Source organism: Felis catus, chromosome A1 (genome assembly GCF_018350175.1).
Source record: "Felis catus isolate Fca126 chromosome A1, F.catus_Fca126_mat1.0, whole genome shotgun sequence".
Classification (NCBI taxonomy): domain Eukaryota; kingdom Metazoa; phylum Chordata; class Mammalia; order Carnivora; family Felidae; genus Felis; species Felis catus.
Genome location: NC_058368.1, coordinates 78,325,067 through 78,348,727, shown reverse-complemented (window position 1 = coordinate 78,348,727; position 23,661 = coordinate 78,325,067). Strand labels below are relative to the sequence as shown.

The 23,661-nt window shown below is 40.7% G+C and overlaps 1 protein-coding gene across 2 annotated transcripts; it reads right to left on the bottom strand.

Annotated features, from left to right (window-relative positions):
• ABHD13 (abhydrolase domain containing 13) lies at positions 1 to 23,644 on the bottom strand. 2 transcript variants are annotated; one of them, XM_019829468.3, is made up of 4 exons: positions 23,407 to 23,644; positions 22,491 to 22,566; positions 20,398 to 20,646; positions 1 to 5,348 (listed from the first exon to the last, which is right to left on the bottom strand). In XM_019829468.3, the coding sequence occupies exon 4, from the start codon at positions 5,326 to 5,328 to the stop codon at positions 4,315 to 4,317; it is 1,014 nt and encodes a 337-aa protein (XP_019685027.1). In that variant the 5' UTR covers positions 5,329 to 5,348; positions 20,398 to 20,646; positions 22,491 to 22,566; positions 23,407 to 23,644; the 3' UTR covers positions 1 to 4,314. The 2 variants fall into 2 exon arrangements, with proteins under 2 accessions (XP_019685027.1, XP_003980573.1); XM_003980524.6 differs by lacking the exons at positions 20,398 to 20,646; positions 22,491 to 22,566 and having other exon boundaries at positions 23,407 to 23,643.
• Between the last annotated feature and the right edge of the window lie 17 nt (positions 23,645 to 23,661).

The following is a 23,661-nucleotide window of genomic DNA, read 5'->3' as shown; positions in this document are numbered from 1 at the left end:
GACTGTGAACAGTTAAAATTTATTCATTCCCAGATTCATTTAACTCATCAAATGCTTTGGGGCCTATTCATTCACCAGCAGCTCATATACAGAAAACATTTACTATTAAATTAAATGTCTGTGGGAGAATAATATGAAAAAAGAGAATATAAATCTAACTTACACTTATCATCCACACCATTACTACAATAAAAATTCATTAATTTCCGCACAAATTCAGAAATTTTATTTAACCATTAAGGAAACCTTAATGTTCTACCATATAATTTAGGCTAATAGAAAATTGGGGGGGGGGGGAGACTAAATACAAACTATCTTAAGACATTAATCAAACTTTTAATGTTATCAATTTATTGCATATGTCAGTACAGAAAAATAGAAAGTATATTCTAAAAGAAATCTATTGTAAATGAAAAACCAAATGTAAATGTTTGCTTGCTATGGCTAGTACACTGTCTGTGTACTATAACATTCAAATTTGTTATAAAATTGTATTACTGCTTCAAATAAAATATGGCAAATAACAAAAATATGATTTACATGAGACTGGGTTAACTTCTCTTATCCTGAATGTACCTAGATGTGTTGAAAACACATTTTCAGTATTCACTGTACTGACAGAAATTGTTATAAATTATATGAAACAACACACACTCATCCCTGTTACATATGTATATATGGCACTTTTTGTAAAAAGTGTCTCTTATACATAGTCCTATTTTTAAACTACAATTTTAAGATACAAAATATAAATGGAGGTATATTTGCACCATTTGGCAAAAACGTGTTGACTATAATTAGGATGAATGCATTTATTTTGCTATACAAATGAATATATTACGTCTGATTAGCTAAGATGATTGCATATATGGTAATATAAATAAACAGAAGTGCTTTTCATTTTCTACCCTATTGATTTAAAAAATAGATGTCTGTGCTCTGTCATTTCCAACTTTACCTGAGTGATATGAAAATACACAAACTTAAGTGGATAATCCAAAAGCATTATAACTAGTATTTTTCACAGTTTTTTTTCTTCATAATTGTTGTCAAACTTAATAGGAAAAATGGAGGGGAGTGGTCACTGGAGGAGTTCAATACATCTCAATCATGACCTAATTTTAAAAGTGACTTCTGTGACATCCTTTAAAAAGTTTACCCTATTTTTTCCTAACCTTAAGGAAGAAAGGGACTCAACAATGAAATTTCTCTTAAACTGAGATTGGGAGATAATTTATATAAAATTGAATATGGCCTTCATTCCGTATTGGACCAAACAAACCTATTCCCACCTCAAACCAAATCTTACAAAAATAAGAAATGAATATAAATGCATCGGGTGGTATGAATTCTCAATGAGAACCACAATGCAACTGACACATCACCAAAGCTGGAACTTGGGTGATTACCAAGTGTCTACAGCTCATCATGAAAAAAAAATCAGTTTAAGCTGCCCTGTAACAAAATTGAAAATACCATTTTGATAAAAATGCCAATTTTACAGTCAAGGTATTTGCAGTGTCAGGTGCTCTAGTCACTTTCTTGGTTAGAGGCGACATGCATTCGAACGTTTTGTTCTGCACAGTTAGGCAGCCTTTTCGCCCAACCTTATCGGTTAGTCATTTTGTCATTTCCTGGATCGACACTGAAGAACCACGTCACGTATCCCTTTCCAGCCATTTCTCTTCATTTAGCACCTTTTATGCATCACAAACTATTTCTCCCCATATTCTACAATCTCCTTTTGAGTGTCCTTTTTGCCATCCCCCACTCGCCCCGCCCCAATAATCCCTTTTAAAATATCGGAACTTTCTCTAAATGAATTGTATCTTGACAGATTTAAAATCATTCTAGGATTTCCAAGTTTACAGTAGCTTAAAAACTTAAAATTCATTCATAAACTCTTATTACAGCTGCTCTTGCAAAATGAGCCAGAAATTAATACACGAGGTGGACACACTTCTATTCCCACTAAAACCTGGGTCCCAATGAAGGAGTGACTCATGAAGAATTCACATTTTATTAAGACCAACTGCTTTGGCCACAAAATTAGACATGTTGTGAAAAAACGATGTCACAGGCTTCATGGACCTCTGACCACAACAGTTTGTGTTCTGCCCTCTTCCCATCTAAGGAAATCTCAGATACAGAAGCCAGGAAAGAAAGATGTCCTACCACCCTAAACACAGTCCCTTCCCTCTGCTGCAGAACAAATGCCCCTTAATCCAAAGAGAGTGAAGGTGGGGGTGAATACACTAGTACTGTGCAACTTTTGAAAGCCTGGCTTTAGAGGGGGGAAAAAATTTGTTTATAAACCTTAAAAAAAAAAAAAGCAGCATAAGAACAAAACACTGATGAAGAAAAAGCTTTTATACTTCATCAGCATAATACTCATTACAACTAAAGTGGATAAACCCCTTCACAAGTACTACGCTAAATGGTTACAGGGAAGCATACAAAGGTACTCCAAACCTTAAAGATGATACAAGCTAAGGTGCACCAAGTAAGCTCATGTCTAAGTACACTACGATTGTTGTATTAACTTTTTTCTTTTGAATACACTACTATTTAGGAGAGTCATTCTACATCGCAATGACCAATAAGATGAAAAGTATCCTTTAATTGTGGTGAATTTATACATAAAAATATGCCTTCCATGATATGCATTACCAACTTTTTTTTAAAGCATGACTTTTAAACAACAATTTATAGAAAAACAGGAAATCATACTTGCTAGAATTTTTTTCTAAATACTGACATAAAGTGAATAAGAATGTTATTTGGCAAAAGTATCTCTAGCCCTATCTCCGTGGAAAGATTCTAAAATTAAGGTCAAGAATATTGACCCATGATTTCTCTGCTCTAGCCGCTTGCACAAAGCCAATAAATATAGCTAAATATTCAAAATATTCTATGTTAAAGCTGACATAATGTACAGAGCTCAATTTCATCTAATTTTTGAGGACAGCCTGAAAAACGTAGCACAATTATACCCCATAGCTTATATTTTTTAAGGTATGTTCTGCAAGTTTTACGGGGCTCTTTTTTTTTTCTTACTCTTCTCTATGTCTAAATACTACTTCTCACTTCTAGCCACGTAATTGTTAAATGTGATAATAGGTTCTGCAAGAAAAACTTCTTGAGTTCCTTCATTCCCACACTCCTATGTGGAGGAGAAAAAGAAAGAAAACTTCCTGAAACTGTCTTTTAATGCTGTATATAAGAACAACTGAAACATTAAACCAAAGAACAGGTTTTTTGCTTTTGATTTTGTAACTTTTATTTTCAGAAAGTCCAATAAATGATATCTTGGCTGTTGTAGGCTAGATATACCTAGATACTGGACTTAAAACTCAAGTGTGGGAATTTCTGTAAAATAGTCTGTACAATCATGTAATGATAAGTCTCGCCAATTTATTTCTTAAACAAGTTCTAATTGTCATTATGATCGCTATTAGTGGTTGAGCTGTAGACTTACAAAATCGACAGAAGCTAAAATTCTCTTTGCCACCAAAATTACAAATGTTAAAAAGTTCAAATGTGCACATCAAAGCTGCAGTAAAATTCTAAATTTCTATTTTTACATGCTATGATCCAGACTGTACCTAACAAAACACGGTACATTTATATTGGAAAATGGGGTCCCATTTACTTGTAAGAAAAAGCTGGATCTCAGCATTCACCAGAGCAAAATGCAATGGCAGCCGGCACACAGGCCTCGATTTCACTTCTCGCCGAAAACAAAATAGAGTTTACATCAAAATAGATATAACCCAGGTTACCGTATACGTTGGTCAATGACCAGTGCTATTTACAGTAAAAACGATGCATTGCATAATTCAAGGACTAAAATACCATCATGCATTTCATTTTAACTTTTAAGGTGAAGAATGCAGTTACAGAACTAAGTTTGCTTGCCATGATTGTCCCGGTACTTACTAAAGGAATACTCAAAGGTTTCTCGTTGGCAGATCTCCTTCCACACCCAGCCACGGATCCAAGTGCCACGCGAAGCACACCATTTTGGCAACAAGAAACTTTTGAATACAATATGCTATTATACTGGCATATTAAACGAAAGATACGGATACATGACCACACTGAAAGGTTTGATGAAAACTATGAAATAATCCCAAGAATTACAGTTCTTCACATGTCAAAAACTATTTGGATCGTCTCAAAGGAGCACTGAAGTCCTTTCAGGGTTTAATGTCACTCTTCAGACAAGTACAGACATAACACACTTGTAGAAAGGAACATTCTTTATCGTTCCGCGCAAATTAAAATACAGTGCGTTAATCAAACAGAAGAGCATCATATAATCGTGACGTTGGGTGAGGTCTGTGCCATGTCTTCGGGAGAACGGCTTTTTATTGCTTCTCGGATGAAGTGTTCCAGGGCAGTAAAGTAGCCCTGGCACTGCCACGTATCATTATGAGTCCCGTCGGGAAAAATGGCTAATCTCTTAGTCCGTGACGGGGACAGTTCATAGAGTTGCTTCATCATTACTGGTGGAATTAACTGGTCGGAGAGCCCAGAGATGAAAAGAGAAGGCATTCTGCACTGAGCGATTTTTCTGTAGGATAAGAATTTGTTTTTGTAGCACCATAAAGGAAGGTAACGCATTGGGAAGAATGAAAATAAAGTGCTGGCCATATGCGGTATGCTTAAAAACGTGTTCTCCACCATAATGGCCGAAATCCGATGTGAATTTTCGGAAGCCAGATGGATAGCCACCGCTCCTCCCAAGGAACGGCCAAAAAGAAAAATTTTTGTTTTGTCAAGGTCAGGTCTAGTCATCACGTAATCTAGCACAGCTTCAGAATCCAGGTAGAGTCCCTCTTCACTCGCTTCTCCTTCGCTTTTTCCGTATCCTCGATAATCAACAAGCAAAAGATTAACTTTGAGGTTAACCAACATAAGCAATGCATTTGGTAACCTGTGACCTATGTTGCCTGCATTCCCATGAAAATAAATTATAGTCGGGGAATAGGGCGAATTGTCTCCAGTGTATCTTATCAAAATAAGGTTCAGACGCACTCCATCTTTGGTTCTGATGAAAATGTTTTCATGTGGAATACCAGTGGGCATGGGAACATAAAGGCGTGAAGAAGATGGCTGCTCTGGAAAATAAAGCAATACATCCTGGAATTTATACAGAATACCTGCTATTGACACGAATATTAACAAAAGTAAGATAATGCCTCCATACAGATGAAAAGTCACTATTAAAGGTAAAAGAGAAATACGGCAAAGGGCCCAAGACCACGAAGCCAAAGCTATTAGCCATCTTTCAACAAAGTTCCACAGCATCCAGGATTTTTCCATTGTAGCTCTCCGTAAGTGTCCTAAAGAGAGAGAGAGAAAGAGAGAGAGAGAGAGAATCAGTAATTCAACTTACATTATTTAAAAAGTTAAATCCATGTGACAGTAAATCACGGCACTAAGAGAACCCTTGGAAGGCTACATCATTCCATCCACCGTTGTTCAAATTCCCCTGTTTCTTCTGGTCTCAACAGTCTCCTTTCTGCTTCCACTGCTAGGATTACGAAATACAAATATTTATCAAAATATATACATTTTTCTAAAAAAGTGCTTAATTACTGTCAGGGACTTTCATTAATGCATCCTCCTTGATTTGACACAAAAATCAGCTAATGCCCTGTTCCCAAATTTTTATGAGGCAACAGAAGCTCAGGGGCTTAAGTCAATGGCTGTGCTCCCAGCTCCTCAGGATGAAGAGCCCAAAGGCCAACGAGCATGATCCCGAAGCTCCTGGTGTGCCCATCAGTGGGCTAGGTAGGTTGAGAGAATTTCTTTTTTGTATTGAGGCATAAATGACATACATTTTATTGTTTTCAAGTGTACAACGTAAGGATCTTTGTCTATATTGAGAAACTATCACGGTATGTCTAGTTAACATCTGTCACCAAACATGGCTGCAAAATTCTTTTCCTTGTGATGAGAACTTCTATGATCCACTCTCTTAGCAACTTCCAAGTATGCAATACGGTATTTAAAAAAAAATTTTTTTTAATCTTTATTTTTGAGAGACAGAGAATGAGCAGGGGAGGGGCAGAGAAAGAGGGAGACACAGAATCTGAAGCAGGCTCCAGGCTCCGAGCTGTCAGCGCAGAGCCTGACGTGGGGCCTGAACCCACGAACCGCAAGATCGTGACCTGAGCCGAAGTTGGACGCTCAACCGAGCCCCCCCAGCACCCCATGAGTATGCACTACAGTATTAATGATAGCGGCCAAGCTGTACCTAATGTCCCCAAACAATTCAAACTGGAAGTTTGTACATTTTGATCCCCTTCACCCATTTCCTCCATCCCTGCCTCTGGCAACCAGCCGCCTGTTCTCTGTATCTGTAAACTTGGGGTTTAGGTGTTTTTCTTTCTCTTTCTTTCTTTCTTGTTCCACACATAAATGAAATCATATAGATTTGTCTTTCTCTGACTTATCTCACTTAGCATAATGCTCTCAAGTCCATCTGTTTTGTGGCAAACGGCAAGATTTCATTCTTCTTTATGGCTTGGTAATATTTCATTGTGTGTACATGTCATATTTTCTTCATCCATTCATCCATCAATGGATACTTAGGTTGTTTCCATATCTTGGCTATTGTAAATAATGTTGCAATGAACATGGGTGTCCATATAGCTTCCTGAGTCAGCGGTTTTGTTTTCTTTGGATAAACAGCCAGAAGCAGAATTGCTGGATCATATGGTAGTTGTATTTTTAATTTTTTGAGGAACCCTTCATACTATTTTTCCTTGGCTGCACCAATTTACATTCCCACCAACAGTGCCTGAGGGTTTCCTTTTTTCTCCACGTCCTCGCCAATATTTATTTCTTGCGTTTTGATAATACCCATTCTGACAGGTGTGAGGTAACATCTCACTGTGGTTTTTCATTTGCATTTCCCTGATCAGTGATGCTGAACATCTTTTCAGGTACGTGTTGGCCATCTGTATGTCTTCTCTGGAAAAACTTCTATTTAGATCATCTATTTCATAATCATATTGTTTTGTTGCTACTGAGTTCTGTGAGTTCTTTACATACTTTAGATACTAATCCCTTATCAGATATATGCTTTGCAAATATATTCTCCCCTTCAGTCATTTCATTTTGTTGATTTCCCTTGCTGTGTAGAAGCTTTTTAAGTCTGATGTAGTCCCACCTAGTTATTTTGCTTTTGTTGTCTCTGCTTTTGGTGTCACAGATCCAAAAATCATTGCCAAGACAACATCAAGGAGCTCACTACTTTGTTTTCCTCTAGGAGTTTTATGGTTTCAGATCTTAAAGTCTTTAATCCATTTTAAGTTAATTTTTGTGTATGTTGTAAAGTAGTGCCCTAGTTTCATTCTTCTGCAGGTGGATATCCAGTTTTCCCAGCACCATTTGCCCCAATTGTATATTCTTGGCTTCTCTGTTGTAAATTAATTGACCATCTATGTGTAGGTGTATTTCTGGACTCTATTTTGCACCATTGATCACTGTGTCTGTCTTTATGCCAATACCACACTGTTTTGACATAGCTTTGTAATATAGTTAGAAATGAGGGAGTATGCCTCCAGCTTTGTTTTTCTTTCTCAAGATTGCTTTGGCTAGTTGGGATCTTTTGTGGTTCCATACACAAATTGTAAGATCACTGTTCTATTTCTGTAAAAATTGCCATTGTAATTTTGGTAGTGATTGCACTGTACCCGTACACCGTTTTGGGTAATATGGACATAATAACAATTCTTATCCATGAAAACAGAATTATCTTTCCATTTATTTGTGTTTTCTTCAATTTCTTTCATACTTGTCTTATAGTTTTCAGGGTAGAGGTCTTCCCCTTTCTTGACTAAACTTATTCCTAGGTATTCTATTTTTTTATGGAGTTATAAACAAAACCATTTTCTTTAATTTCTCTTTCTGATAATTATTAGTATAAAGAAACAACAGATTTTCGTATATTGATTTTGTATCCTACAACTTCACTGAGCTAGGCAGGTTGAAAGCAAATTTTATTAAAGAGATAGTTAATATATTCTAATTAGTCAAGATCAATCTGATACAATTTATTGTCAATTTTCTTTTTCACATTATAAATTGTACCTAAACAAACTGAGGTAAGAATAAAATATTTTCTTCTCTACCTGCAGGATTTCCCAGTTAAACAATAATTTATTTAAATTAACTACTAGTTTCCAGCATTGCATTATTTTTTAGAAAGAGTTCAATAATTTATTTCACACTGGATTAAAAAGAAATTTCAGACTGCTAGCATCATGAAATAAGCACAATCTTTATACAGCCCTTACTACAATTTCCCATCATGAGTCAATCCAGATTAGTATGACGTATTAGAAAGGCCATAAACACCTGGGGGAGAAGTGTGAAACGAAGACAGAGCAATTCTATTTGAGAACCAGAGAAAAATGAAGAAAATGACTTATTGGAGAAAAATGTTTTTAAAGATTTCTGAAAATTATAATTGATAAAAGAAAATACAGAAGAAAAGCACTTTAAGTCAATATCTTTTGGTTATCAAATAAAAAACTTTATGCATACTGTCTTAAAAAAAGCAAAAAAAGTGAGGTATGTTGTAAGCTTTCTTATGTAGCAGTCATCTATTTATACGTTTGCCGAGTTTTAAAAAATATTAAATCCTCTTTTACTTGCAAACAAAACTACCATAAAGAAGTTATTCTTAAATTTCATAGATAATTGTTAACGACTGATTTTTAAAAATTTTACTGTATTCTATAAGCTAATAAACTTGACATTTTTGTTCACTGAATTAAACACTGAAAAAAAAATCATAAAACCAAATTAAATTAGATTGGCCATAAAGCCGAGTTAGACGATTTAACAGATTTGACATTTCACCACTACCTCACCAAACATACCTTACTTACTAGCTCGCTGAACATACACTTTCAAATTTGAATTCTTACCCAAATGACTCTCTCTGAACATAAACCAACAGCACAGCATTTTCCTGAAGTTTCTCTGTGGTCAACACTGCCACCCAGCTGTAGCAAGTTTTATTACATGAACACCATGCTGAGCTAGAGAACAGCAGATACAGAAAGTCAAACAAAAAATTCAAGCTTAAAAGCACCCGAGCACTGGGTGTCACGACCTGGTTAAAAACCAGAACTGAGAGGGGCTGCTTCAGAGCAGCCAAATAAGCCAATATTCCAGATCGTTCATCAACCAATGCCTCTCATAATAATAGCCTCTCTGACGGCTATTTATCGACAGCTTAGATCACACAGGGCTATGCCACATCCCTTCAACGCAGTGCGCGAGTCTCAACAACATATCTGGCCCACTTAAACTTTTCATCTCATGTTTACTTACTTCTATTTATTTTTTTTAAGTACAAATGATTGTCAAGGATTTTCATGTGTACCAAGCGCTGTACTGGAGAAAGGTGAAAACACATCATTGTTAACTTTATACATCAAAATGAAAAAATTCTGTGTAATGATTAGGATTAACAAGGTCTGGGATATAAAATACCAACATACTAGAGCACCGCACTATTTGGAAAATAAGATACCATTTAAGGTATGTCTTCAGTGAACAATTTTACTGTCTTTTTCATAGTTAAAGCCAATCATTTGTGACAGTGGTATCAGAGAGAGGAGTAACTGAAACACCATTCATTTGGTGATTTAGTAGGAAAAAACACACGGCTAAAATTCCATGACCCTAAAATTCTGCTCTACCATATAGCTGCTGAGCAATCTTGTGTTTATCACTTATTTCCAGTCTGAATTCCCTTTTCAGTGGAATAATTTTTTAAATGCCTACATATAAGGCTGGTCAGCATTACCAAATGAAACTAATTTGAAAAGCATTTACAGATACTATAGATATATGAACTTTATTTGCCTTTGTGACTAGTGTTTCTAGCTACACCACTATGTTCTTAACCATGTTCTGCTCAAATTAACATCAACATCAGAATGTGCCAAGCAAATCTAGAAATTTGATAAGGGTTCCTATATCGTGGATAATCAGGAGTTGACTCAGTTTTCAAATCAAACAAAATTGTTACCAAAAACTACTTGAACATTTCATATATACATATATATCAAACATACAGAAAAAAGAGTTACAATTTTCAATTATTCAAACTTGGAAAAATTATCTTTTTCAAAGTAGCCTCTTTAATTTCTGATTTCAACATATAATATTGAATTTATTTTTTTTTTTAAATTTTTTTTTCAACGTTTTTTTTATTTTTGGGACAGAGAGAGACAGAGCATGAACGGGGGAGGGGCAGAGAGAGAGGGAGACACAGAATCGGAAACAGGCTCCAGGCTCTGAGCCATCAGCCCAGAGCCTGACGCGGGGCTCGAACTCACGGACCGCGAGATCGTGACCTGGCTGAAGTCAGACGCTTAACCGACTGCGCCACCCAGGCGCCCCTATAATATTGAATTTAAATCTATAAAGCCAAGAACCGTTTTTCTCTTTTTCACTACTGTTATCTCTACTGGGTAGGACACCACTTTACATATATTCCAAACTAAAATGTTTTTTAAATGAATAAATAATGTATGTACATTATTAGCCTTCTAAGAAAACATAACTGTATTCTGAGTACTGGGCACATATATTTAAGCCTGGACATTAGGAAAATGGCATATGTGAGTCCACTTTTGGTTAGAAATAACAAGAATTAAACTTACGGTTTTCCAGAAAGCATTCCTGAAAAGGCACCTTAACTAAAGCTCTTTGTGATAAACAAAGGCAATTTTATAATCTTAAGTGGTGGAAGCCAGAATAAATGTCAATCCATTTGGAGGAATCTCAAATGGAAATCAATTCTAAGGACAGGTTAATAAAAACTGCTCTCAAGTACACACTTGAAAGTGTGCTGTCCCCTTTTTAATACGCTTTGGCATATTTATTGGTGGTTTAGACAGAGACCTCTACTCACAGACTGCCTTACTCTTACCTGACCCAATTTGATAGTAATTTCTGCTCCCCAGTCTGTGTCACACCTCTATGCTCTTAAGGGAACTGGAACAAGCAAGCCTCGAATAGGAAGGATGTTTTTATTTTTTTTTTAATTTTTTTTAATGTTTATTTATTTTTGACAGAGACAGAGACAAAATGCGAGTGGGTTAGGGGCAGAGAGAGAGGGAGACACAGAAAGAAGCAGAAGCAGGCTCCAGGCTCTGAGCTGTCAGCACAGAGCCCGACGCGGGGCTCGAACTCACGAGCTGTGAGATCATGACCTGAGCCGAAATCGGACGCTCAACCGACTGAGCCACCCAGGCGCCCAGGAAGGATGTTTTTATTTACTGAATTTGTTGAAACCATCAGCAGAACACAGTTACTGGAGTCACCTGCTGGCACGTAAAAACAATTTCATATAGACCCAGATGTTACAAAAGTCCCTGCCAATGCGCAGTACCTCTGAAACGGTACACCGCACGGATCCTACAGCTAGTGGTATGTAAGTCTGCCATCTATTTTGCCAATAAATTCGTGTAGGTAAAGGGTTAACAAAACCTTTTCTCTAGCATGAAAAAAATGACCTCTGGTTAACCTTCTAGCACTGTTTCCCTGGAAACCTGATAAAGGTGGGATAGCAGCCGTTTCTAAGCAACATTGTGCGTGGTAAACTTGACCCCTCATGGTGAGCTAAATGTGGATTAAGCAGGCCCTGAGTAGGGCAACACATGTCCAAGGGGAAGGATAAAGAGGGGCTTCCGGCAGCGGGGATCTGACCCGTAACTGGCGTGTCCTCTGCTGAGTCGGACGCAGTGTGCACGTGCTATTACAAAAGATACTACTTCCCGAGGAGCAAGAAGTAGCCAAGTCAGGGTGGCATCTGCTCCCACCCACATGTCCCCTCCCTCTCCACAGCCTGAGCTATTATTATCTGGGGACAACACACCTGATGCTGACGTGCTGGGTTTTCTATCCCATGTCCTTCAACAGAGGGGACAGAAGTGGTGCCAGGTATGGTCTATCAGGTCTCCAGAGCGCGGATATCCAGCCGCCGGTCACGGACAATACGCAAGGCAACTGGCTACACCCGAGAGTGCGTTTTACGGGGCAAACGTTTATGAAATGTGCTTCCAGAAGACATCGATTTATTTGCCGGCTTCTTTTGCGTGCTCAAATGCGTCACGTTAGTATCATAAACAATCCACAGAAATGGTGAGTTAAATACGTTCAAAGTTAAACCAAAGTTGACACTAACTAGAAAGGTGCCTCGAGGTAAAAGGCATTCATTAGACCTGATGACGGCAGAAACTCAGCCAACCGACAGACACCCTGTCATCTTCCAGGCCTCTCCGTCATTATCATGTTTTCACCTCATGCCTACATCTTGAATATCTGACTTATTCCCAACCCTCAGTTCTGCTCTTGCCACTTTATCACACCAGGCCTCGCATGTCAAATGTCTCTACAGCCCGTCTACCTGTGGCTTAAACCACCCCAGTAACTACTCACTGAGAATGTGATGCGCAAGCTCCCACCACGATCTCTCACAAAAAGTGCACCTCACCTGCTAACAAATCCAGCAGATTCTCTCAATCCACACCGCGGCCCCAAAACCCTAAGCAGCACCGAACGCAGACTCTCCCTCAGCTTCCGGTAACTCCAATTCCAGAGTTGCTCCTTCTGACCCACCCCAAACAGAGGCATTTCCCAAGGTCCTGTCCATCTACCTCCTTTCCCTCAGCAATTTCATTCTTTTTCATGCCTCGGAGTATCACACTCGTGTATAAATCGTTCTGATTCTCTATGTTTACTCCACCTACGATCTCGGTTTATCTGTTCCTTGAATACCTGATATTTCACTGACACCTCAAACTGCTCTACAACTAACCACAACCTTCTCCGCCTCACATTTTCCATGCTTTACATTAGTTACAAACAAACAAACAAAAAAAAACGCATGATGTATAAACAAATACTTTTTCAAAAACCACAGGTAAAATTCTGGGGCTCAATGTATAATAATATATTAAACTAAAATTTAATTACTGTGTTATAATTTCAAAAATAAGCATATTATCATAACATGCACAGGTCTTGACTCTGAATGAAAACCAACCAACCTAAAAGATAATTTTGTGCTTTTTATTTAGACCAAGTGATTAGAGGTATCATAGTGATATTAGTAAGCACGTCTCAAGAAATAATTTATTGAGGGGCGCCTGGCTGGCTCAGGTTAAGCATCTGATTTCGGCTCAGGTCACGATCTCGTGGTTCTTGAGTTCGAGCCCCACGTCGGCCTCTGTGCTGACAGCTCGGAGCCTGGAGCCTGCTTCGGACACTGTGTCTCCCTCTCTCTCTGCCCCTCCCCTGCTCGTGCTCTGTCTCTCAAAAATAAAAATAAATAAAATAAAATAATCTATTGAAAACATGACTAATTTTTATTATGATTTTATTATGACAAAGTAGAAATAATTAGGATAGTTTTCCTTTCAGAAGAATAGTTTTGAAGCATCAGCAACATCTTGATGTACTATATAAGCACTTTAATCCTATGAATACAACTTACAGGTCTGGTGACGATCATCTTGAGAATTTTATGGTCCTGATTAACTTGTTTTATTCAGCTTAGTGCTCCATATGCTTCAGGTATTTAAGTTATTAGACCATTATAAGTATACAATAACCAATTTAAGACTAAAAAATAAAAACAATTTGAAGCTGTAAATGTGTCAGAACCACCAGGTTGGCTAGTGTGAGCAGAGTGCTAAGTCAGCAGGGTTAGTGAGGGCGTGCTCCTCTGATCTCCATGAATTACCTCGTGCGTTCCCTCATATGTATGTCCTTGGAGAAACGCAAATGCTCCCATTCCGAGGAAAAATATTTAAATAAAAGAGATCAGTATGGAAGTCATGTCCATCCTCAATGACACGAGTCCTTAGGTACTACCGCCAAGCCCGGGGGATTTCTCAAACCCAGCTGGGCCACTGAAGCACCCATACTTGGTTTCCCAGCCTCATCAGATTCCAGTGTGTCCTACCACACTATTTACAGATTAAAGACAATGCCACACATATGCGGACCCTACCGGGTGAATAATAGTGTTTAGGCACTACAGACTATTTAAAAATTGTACATGTACAGCCCCTGTTCTCAAGTGGCTCGTGATCTACTCAGGAAACAGACATGGGCATACATAACAGTGCGTGTCTAACATAAGTTCATTTCAGTATAGAAGAGACAAAGAAAATCAAAGATCACAACTGTCCTTAAATACACCAACAGAAAAATAAAACCACAACTATGTGTCCTTTACAACATAATTTTTAGTAATCCCTGCGTTTCATCATGTTCAATTACTTACAGAAAACAAGCGGAAATGTACGCAAATTCTTAAAACACAGGACAAAGCATAACTCCAGGATTAAGAATTTCTCTTACTTGCCATCAAAGAACTGTCTATGCCACTTGTTTCTACTCAGCACAATTACTCACAGGAACTGGAAGTATTTAAGCATAACTAAGTAAACACCTGGCAACCCCAGTGTAGAGGAAATCAGAGCAGTTGAACTGGATGATCTTTGAGGTCCCTCTTAAACCTGAGACCTTTCTATGCCAATGCAGACTCCCAGGGGTCACCAAGACCCTTTATAGGTGTCTTCAAGATCAATATTACAATTATACCGTATTTGCCTATACTCTATTTGGCTTTTCACTGTTGGACATTCACATTTAAGGTACAAAACCAATGACAGGCAACAAGAATCAAGGCAGAGGCACCAAGACTTAAGAATCATATTCTTTATCCCCACGGATTCCAGGAAGGAGAGAAGTCATTTTTACATAAGAATGTCACTGAGAGAGCCGCAAAAATTATTAATGTAATTATATGTCAACGACTGAATATACATCTTTAATATTGTGTGACAAAATGGGAAGGATTATATCTCAACCAGTGAGTACACGTCTTTAATATTCTGTGTGACAAAATGCGGAGGACACAAACAACACCAGCGCTGAATGCTGAAATTCTGAGCTGTGAGCTGACCCAGCTGCTTTTCTAGGTGACAACATTTTTACTGAAACAGCCACCTGATAAAGTATGCTCATTCAGAGTTAGATGTCTAGTAGACATTTTATGAAAAATGAATGTGAAGTGGCCAATAGCATCCCATGACTTCGGAGACTCTTCTGATGGCATCGTGGTGGTGACGATATTAGCAAACGTGACTTTTGACAACCTACGAAATGACTCAACATTTGGAAGAATCTGCCCAACACGGCATACTAGTATTTTCCAAGTCACCAATGAATGATGTCCCATGATCCAGCATGGATAAAAATTCATTATAACATAAGCTTTTGGATGTCAAGGTGACAAAGACGAAAAGTTCTTTGATACGGGGTTCGGATTCTACAGTTTGACTACCGTCTGTTGAATACCGCAGTTACCAAAGAACAGCCACGATACTCCTCCCTTGACAGCTGCAGGGTTATGTGAGCCCAATTTTCTTCAGAGTTTACCTAAAACCACCTACCTTAGGAGAATGAATGCAGAAGGATGATAATAATCTGCCAGCCTCCATTTAAGCAGACATTAAAGATACTTACAGAAATGTAAAACAATGCCACACTCCCCATTAATTGTTTTGCAAAGACACCTGTTTTGGATAAAAAAAATTGTGGGGGCGCCTGGGTGGCTCGGTCGGTTAAGCATCCGACTTCGGCTCAGGTCACGATCTCGTGGTCCGTGAGTTCGAGCCCCGCGTCGGGCTCTGTGCGGACGGCTCAGAGCCTGGAGCCTGTTTCGGATTCTGTGTCTCCCTCTCTCTCTGACCCTCCCCTGCTCATGCTCTGTCTCTCTCTGTCTCAAAAATAAATAAACGTTAAAAAAATTTTTTTTTAATTGTGAATATGTAATGATTTTTTACTGCCACTTTAAAATGACAACGTTATATATTTTATAAACTCCTAGCTTTAATTTCTAACACAATAAATCTGTGTATAGTACACATGTCAAAAACCATTTTGGCATCCTTGACAATTTTTTAAAATGTAAAGGGGTTCTGAGACCAGAAAGCTTAAAAACCACTGTTCCATAGTGCCTGACCCTAGAACCTTACTGCCTTTCCCTCCGCAGATGTGTCACTCTCACATTAAGAATGATGTACTACGGGGAGAGGAGGACAGCGGCACTTGTCTCGGCCCAGGAACACAACCAGGTAGCCACCAAATCACCCGAAATACACTGGAAATCAACCCGAGGACTGACAGAAGAAACTCGATGACAAAATGGAGAGAAGAGGCCACACTGAAGCCTCCTACAGCCGGCACCCGCAGTAATAGAACACTAAAAGTGAGGCGAGTGGACTTCCTGGTCGTGTTCCTGATCTTAGGGGAAAAGCATTCCGTTTTCCACCACTAAGTACAATGTTGCTTTGGGATTTTTATATACATGGCCTTCATTATATTGAAGTGTATTCCCTCTATACTCACTCTGTTGAGAGTTTTTATCATGAAATGATGTTCAATTATTTCAAATCTTTTTTAAAATACATTTTTAAATGTTTACTCATTTTTGAGAGGGGGGTTAGGGGGAGGGGCAGAGAGAGAGGGAGACGCAGAATCCGAAGCAGGCCCCAGCCTCTGAGCTGTCAGCACAGAGCCCGATGCCGGACTCGAACCCATGAACCGTGAGATCATGACCTGGGCTGAAGTTGGACACTCAACCGACTGAGCCACCCGGGCGCCCCTCAAATGATTTTTCCGAATGTCAAAATGACCATATGATTTGTCCTACAATTTGTTAATGTGTTGTATCATGCTGAGAATACTGAAATGTTTTTGCAGCCTCAGAATAAATCCCTGAAACTAGTGTAGCACTGTATGTTACTATGCTGGAATTAAAATTAAAAAATAAATAACATAACATAAAACAAAATAAAATAAAATACTATAAAATAAAACAAAATAAAATAAAAACAGAACTCCCCCACCTCCAAAAGAATGATGTACTCTTTTAATTTAAATATTCTGTGCATTGTAATACACTGTTACAGCTTGCTAGATTCTGGAAGATAAATACCTTTAACAAAAACACCTAACATTCTTCAGGTTCCCAAGGATCACAAACATAAGACAAACGACAAGCTTTGGAGAGAGAACTTTCAGCTCAGGCACAAGTTCTGTGTCACCTGGGTGAGGCTTTTACCCAATGAACCCTGCTTCACACATTCTCAAATCACTAAGTCCACATTTAAATATGGGGACCCTGAATAATGGGTCTTCCTGTCTATCACTTTTTACCTTGGGTATCAGTTTCCGTATCTGTCGAACCAAACTGTTAAACTGAATAATCCCTAGGGTCTCACAAATTCATTTTACAGGTGACAGAGAAAAATGAAAGGCAGAACTGGAAAATAAGCATTAGATTACAAAATACATGGTCTTTACTGACTAGTAGAGGTTGGAGGGCCCAGTTGACTTTAAGGAGTAATTGAAAAGTAAGTGAGAGAGGTTAAGTATGCACCAAGATTAAAAATGAGTGTCCGGGCACCTGGGTGGCTCAGCTGGTTAAGTGTCTGACTTTGGCTCAGGTCAGGATCTCACAGTCCTTGAGTTCAAGCCCTGTGCCAGGCTCTGTGCTGACAGCTCAGAGCTGGAGCCTGTTTCAGATTCTGTGTCTCTTACTGTCTCTGCCCCTCCCCCACTTTGTTCACACGCTCTCAAAAATAAATAAACATTAAAAAAAATTTTTTAAATGAGTCTCTAGAAAACTCAGATGCACAGAGATACAGTGATTTTATATCTCAACTGAGGTTTGTAAGATATTTTATTCATCATACATTTCAGTCTCCTTCCCAGACCACTACTATCAAAGAAACATATTTTTAAAGAGCACACACTTAAATTGTAGAAAATAAGTTTGGCTACACAACCTTCACATAAAACAACAGACCTGGCCTGTTTTAGGAGTATTACTGGGCAGAGACAAAGAAAAGCCAGGACTATATAAGGAACTATCATGAGTTGCTATGAACACTGCAATGCTTTGCTTTTGCTTTGTTAATGGAACTCGGGTCATTCTCTCCAGTGAAAGTAAAGTACACGATGGCAAACACTAAAGATTAATTTCAAGTCCAGAGTAACAACCACCATCAACTTCCTCCCTGCCAAAAAATATTACTGCTTGCCCACTGAAGTTGGTAATCTATTATCAACTCCTTATCCAAAATTTAAAGAGGAGAACAACTTAAATATATCAAGAACTAAAACTCAAACTATAGGGATACATTTTTTTTTTAACTTTTCGTTTTGAAGTAATTACAGATGCAAAAGAAAATGCAAGAACAGTAAAGAGAGGTCCCATGTACACATCCCCCAGTTTTCCTCCACAGCAACACCTCCCATCACTGGAGAACAGCATCGTTACGGGAAGCTGACATCCATACAGGTTCCAAGTCATTCTATCACATGCAGATTTGTGTCACTGCCTCAGCAATCAGGAATTGACATCACAGGGGTACCTGGCTGGCCCAGTCACTGGAGCCTGTGACTCTTGATCTTGGGGTAGCAAGTTCAAGCCCCACGTTGGGGGTAGAGATTAAGTGAAAAAATAAATCTTAAAAAAAAGAATGAGCACTGTCATAATCATTGAATAGCTGAATATCCTGCCAGGCACACAGCACGCTCTCTGCCTCTCTTCACTAGTGAGAGCGAAAGGAGGCACAATTAACTGTGACAGGTCAACAGGTACAAACTGGGACTGTTCTGGGCACAGCCAGATATATGGTCACCCTAATATTTCCTCGTGTAATGCCTTGAACTTTTCAAGGTAGGTACCAGCCACCCCCACATACAGATGTGCCCAGGGTCATGTGGCTGGGGCGGGGGGGGGGGGGGGGGGGGGGAGATTCGCAGAGCTGGCACCCAGGCGGTCTGGCTGCGGACCCGGACCACCACTGTTGAAAGGAACCATCACTACCCCATGGATCACCTCTTTTCTGGTTAGGCATGGCAACTGGGTTCTAAAGAGAGAAGGGACTGTCTTGTCCAGTGTGCTCACCGACCTGGACTGGGGTTGTGGTGCCAGAGCCTGCACCCTGGGCATGGCGTGGCATGGTATGGCATGGTGCGACATGCTGGGTGGTCAGCGTGAGCCGGGAGCGGCGGTGCTGAGGGGCTCGGCCAAAGGGAACTTAGTTCTGTCGGGGGGCTGGGAGCCTGGGGGGAGGTGCAGTGGGCGGAAGAAGCCCCTGACAGCAGGTGGCCCCTGAGGTAGCCAGCTGGTAGTGAGTGGGCAGGCGGCGGGCAGAGGGGCCCCTGGGGGCTGGGGGACTGGGGGGCAGTGGGGGTTGTGGTGGGAAGGAAAGAGTGAGAGGCCGCTGGGACCATCTGGGTCCAGGCCTTGGTTGAAAGTAATGGATCGGAAGCAGCTAGCCTTGAAAAACACCTTGAAGGGGGCCATGGAGTCAGGCAGAAACCTGAGACAGAGGTACAGGGATGCACACACGGCCCACCTCATCCCTTCCTGGGCCTGAGTTCTGGGGCAGTCTGGAGCAGGGAGGGCCCTCAGACACCACCCCCTCCAGTGCCATTGGACTTGGCCTGGCAGGTCACATCAGTACCATGCAGGGAAGGGGGCTCTGATTTGAGCCCCTCTCACATCACATGCCTGATACTTCTCATGTGTGGTTGCCTTTTTTTTTTTTAATTAATTAATTAATTTTTTGACTTACCTCTAAGTTATTTAGCATATGGTGCAATAATGATTTCAGAAGTAGATTCCAGTGATTCATCCCCTACGTATAACACCCGGTGCTCATCCCAACAAGTGTCCTCTCTAATGCCCCTCGCCCATTTAGCCATCTCTCCACCCACAACCCCTCCAGCAACCCTCTGTTTGTCCTCTGTATTTAAGAGTCTCTTATGTTTTGTCCCCCTCTCTGTTTTTATATTATTTTTACTTCCCTTCCCTTATGTTCATCTGTTTTGTATCTTAAATTCCTCCTATGAGTGAAGTCATACGTTTGTCTTTCTCTAATTGAACACATTTTTTGATTATTGCCTCAATAACTAGCAAAGTATGTAAGTTATTCTTTTAATCACACTTAAAATTATACTTTAATAAAGGCTGGAATTCTCACACAAAAAAGTAAATGCCAATTATTCTATTTTTTTAACTGCAAAAGTTTACATTGCATTACTGACTTACTGATTCTGCCGACAGAAAAAAGTTCTTTGAAACAACGTTTACCTAGACGTGACACACGAATTCCCCCCAAACTAAAGGTTAAGCAATTATAAATGCAACTAAGAAACTCCTAATTCATCAATGTACTATTATTTTTAAAGACCCTTGAGTCCATCTCAGATTGATAATTTCAGGAATAGTTTTAAGAACAAAAACTGATCATACATTAAAAAACCTACCTACAAGTGACAGAACAGCATGGAGGTTCGCAAGAAGACTGTAAAAAGTAGAAAGCAAATTCTAACAGCTGCTAACAGCTGTACAACAGGGGAAGAACGAGTATTCCGCGGCACTATTAAGGACTCTAAGGGAATTCAGTTTCCAATCACATTTCAAGTAATGAAGAATGCAGATTCAGCCTTCCTGCATCGATATATCCCCTTCTCTGCGAAGCGCTGGAAAGAGAAGAAACCATGCCAGCTGCACAGCTGAAATGGAAACACAAAAAGCTATCAGAGTGTTGGGAGACACCACAGAATGAATTATCTATTTCCCTAACGGTTACCCACATGTCATCAATAATGAAGAAGTGTGTATTAATAGCCCCAGGGGACAAATGAAGCACCAACTGCCTACGAAAATGGTGGACAGCAGACTAGTTCAGGGACTGAACTCTGCTTGGGCAGGTATCTCAAACACACCAGGTGGTGACACAGAGCATTTTTGTGCCTTCCCCTTTTACTGGAAGCAAGGAAGGGGTGGCAGATAGAGTCAACTGACAGAACAAAGAGGACAGCTCACTGCCACTGGAAGCCAATCACAATCTGTTCTGAGATTACAAATATCTGTAAGAAAGAAAATCATTTAAAAAAAATCCACGGAGGCTAAAAATGCAAATAGTGATGTTAGAATTAAGACTGATAATGAGGGGCGCCTGGGTGGCTCAGTAGGTTAAGCGTCTGACTTTGGCTCAGGTCACGATCTCACCGTTTGTGAGTTCGAGCCCCGCGTTGGGCTCTGGGCGGACAGCTCAGAGCCTGGAGCCTGTTTCAGATTCTCTGTCTCCCTCTCTTTGTTCCCCTTCCCTGCTCGTGCTCTATTTCTCTCTCTCTCTCTCAAAAATAAACACTAAAAAAAAAAAAAAAGACTGATAGTGAAATTTAGTATGTTTCCAACTTATGAAGTGGTACTGTTCTAGACACTTTACTATAAACCAGATGGATGGAACTGAAAAGTCATTTTCTTATAACAACACTGTTACAGAAAAGGTAAGACCCTAGTCTAACTCATTAATGCATATAGTGCATGCCCTGGAAATAGTACACCTTTGCAATTTTAGTAGAATGCACTGCTGAAGGAGTTAAGACCTATAAGAAACATTAACATAAACTATAATAACTTATTATGAAAGGTATCATTTGAGGGGCAGAAATCTTAATTAGAAGAATTAGGAAAACTAACACCTTTTTTGGTCAACATCCAAGAAGCATATGTAAGGGCCCCAGGCATCCCTGAGGTGATGAAACAAGGTTCGGAAAGATTTTAGAATCTGAGTAATAATTGAGTTCTAAATTAGTGGGAAACAGAAAAATAGGAAAAGAATCCCATGAGATGAGTAACAAGAGAGAGGGCACCCTAGAAAAATGCCAGGCTGGACAGCTTCCTGAACCTATCACTGAGTGATCTCGTTAACCCAGCACAATCTGGTTTGTAAATCCTGTCACTCAGAGGGCAAGGGGCCAGAAGCGGGCCCGCGAAGGCATGTGGTGCGCCTGGGTCTGGACACACAGCCGTCCCTAAGCAGGTTCACAGTCATCATTTCCAATCAGCTACCAATGGGAGGCAGCCAGCGTGGGGCAGTGGAAAGAGACAGGTTTCCTGGCCTGGTCTGCTAATAGCTAGGTGGCCTTTGCCAACTCACTTAGCTTCTCTGAATACATACTTCCTCACGTCTAAAAGGGAGACGAAACATGTAACAGAAAAACTGCTGGCATCAAATGTCATACGTAGTGTGTTAATGCAGCCACTTCTAGAAGACGAAATTTAAATATTCTAACAGCCACTAGAGCAGGGTGAATGAAAGTAAGCACAACTACAAGTTCTGCTAGATTTGGATTAAATAATGGATGAGACTCACTGGAGAATACCGGAGGATGTGCACACAGGAAATAAATAGGGCAATGCGTTACCTTTCTGTCAAAACCCAGTTCAGGTAGCAGCTCCTTCAGAAAGCCTTTCCTGGACCTCTACTCCCCCCTACCAACCATTCCACATCCTGCAGTTCGTACAAATTTATGTGGTGACGCTTACTACTGTAGAATAATTAATTCACCTGTTTTACACAGACTGGGAGCTCCTCGATGACCATGACTTCATCTATTCGATTCTCTATTTTCGGTAGTCAGTGCCTGGCACATAGTAAGTCAACAATTAACTGAATTGAGCAGTCTATGTTTTAGGTGGCATAATTATGAGATTCCATTACATGCATGGCAGCAAATTATCGTTTACTCAAATAAAATGCAACTTCTTGGTAAAAGACATGTGATTAATCTAAGTATGGACACAGGTAAGTATTCACCCGGGCCAAAGAAACCAGGACAGGATCAATATAAATCAAACATCAAAACTGGAAGCCTCTTGTGCCTTAATGTTGTTACTATGACCTAGTGAACCTATGTAAAACACCCGAATAAAAGATTTGTTTTCGGTTATGATGCCCCGGGGAGTATCACCAGCATCGCATTTTGCAGAAAGCAAAAGCTGACAAAAATCGACGGCAAAGTCGACTTCAATTGCGTGGGGTGCACTCGCGCCGTTTCTTAGACACCCCAAACTTGCTGCCATGCAATCCGCAGGTCTACACCTGTCGGTGGCGGGGAGCGGCCGGGACTCTGCGGGCCCTCTCTGACCGCGCAGCTGGGGGAGTTCGGTGTCACTTTCGCCAGGAGCGTGGGAGGGCGCGGGCCGCGAGGGGCGAGCTCTAAGTACCGGTCTGTGCGCGCTCCTGACCTGACCGCCGACAGGCTTCGGAGACGCGCTCCGCGTCCAGCCCCGCACGGCAGCGCCGGGCGCTCGGTAACCGGCGCGCCCCGTCCCGCGACGGGCCGCGGGGCTGCGGAGCGGGTCCCGCTCCCCCGGGGAGGCGGTTCGGGTCCCGGGCGCCCGCGAGGCCCCGCCGGCCGCCCCCCGCGTCCCTCCCCGGCGGGAGCGCACCCGGCGGCTCGGCGGCCGCGCACCGTACTTACTTAGACCTGCTCGCAGGCTGCGCAGTGGGCCGCGGACACGGAACCCGTTGCCGCGCGGCAGCGTCCCCCCGCGCCGCTTCCGTCGCTCCTCATCGTCCTCCTCCAGCCGAGGGGCCGCCGCCGTCGCCACGGTCTAGCCCGGAGCTCTTGCGGCGCCGCTCGCGGCTCCTCCACTTCCGGCCCACGCTCGGTGTCGCCGGCAAATGTCCCCGCCGGCTCCCACATCACCTGCTCCCCTCTCCGCCTTCCTCCTCC

Bases quoted from the DNA above. Each gene is read 5' to 3' on its own strand.
- ABHD13 (XM_019829468.3), bottom strand. From the start codon at position 5,328: ATGGAAAAATCCTGGATGCTGTGGAACTTTGTTGAAAGATGGCTAATA.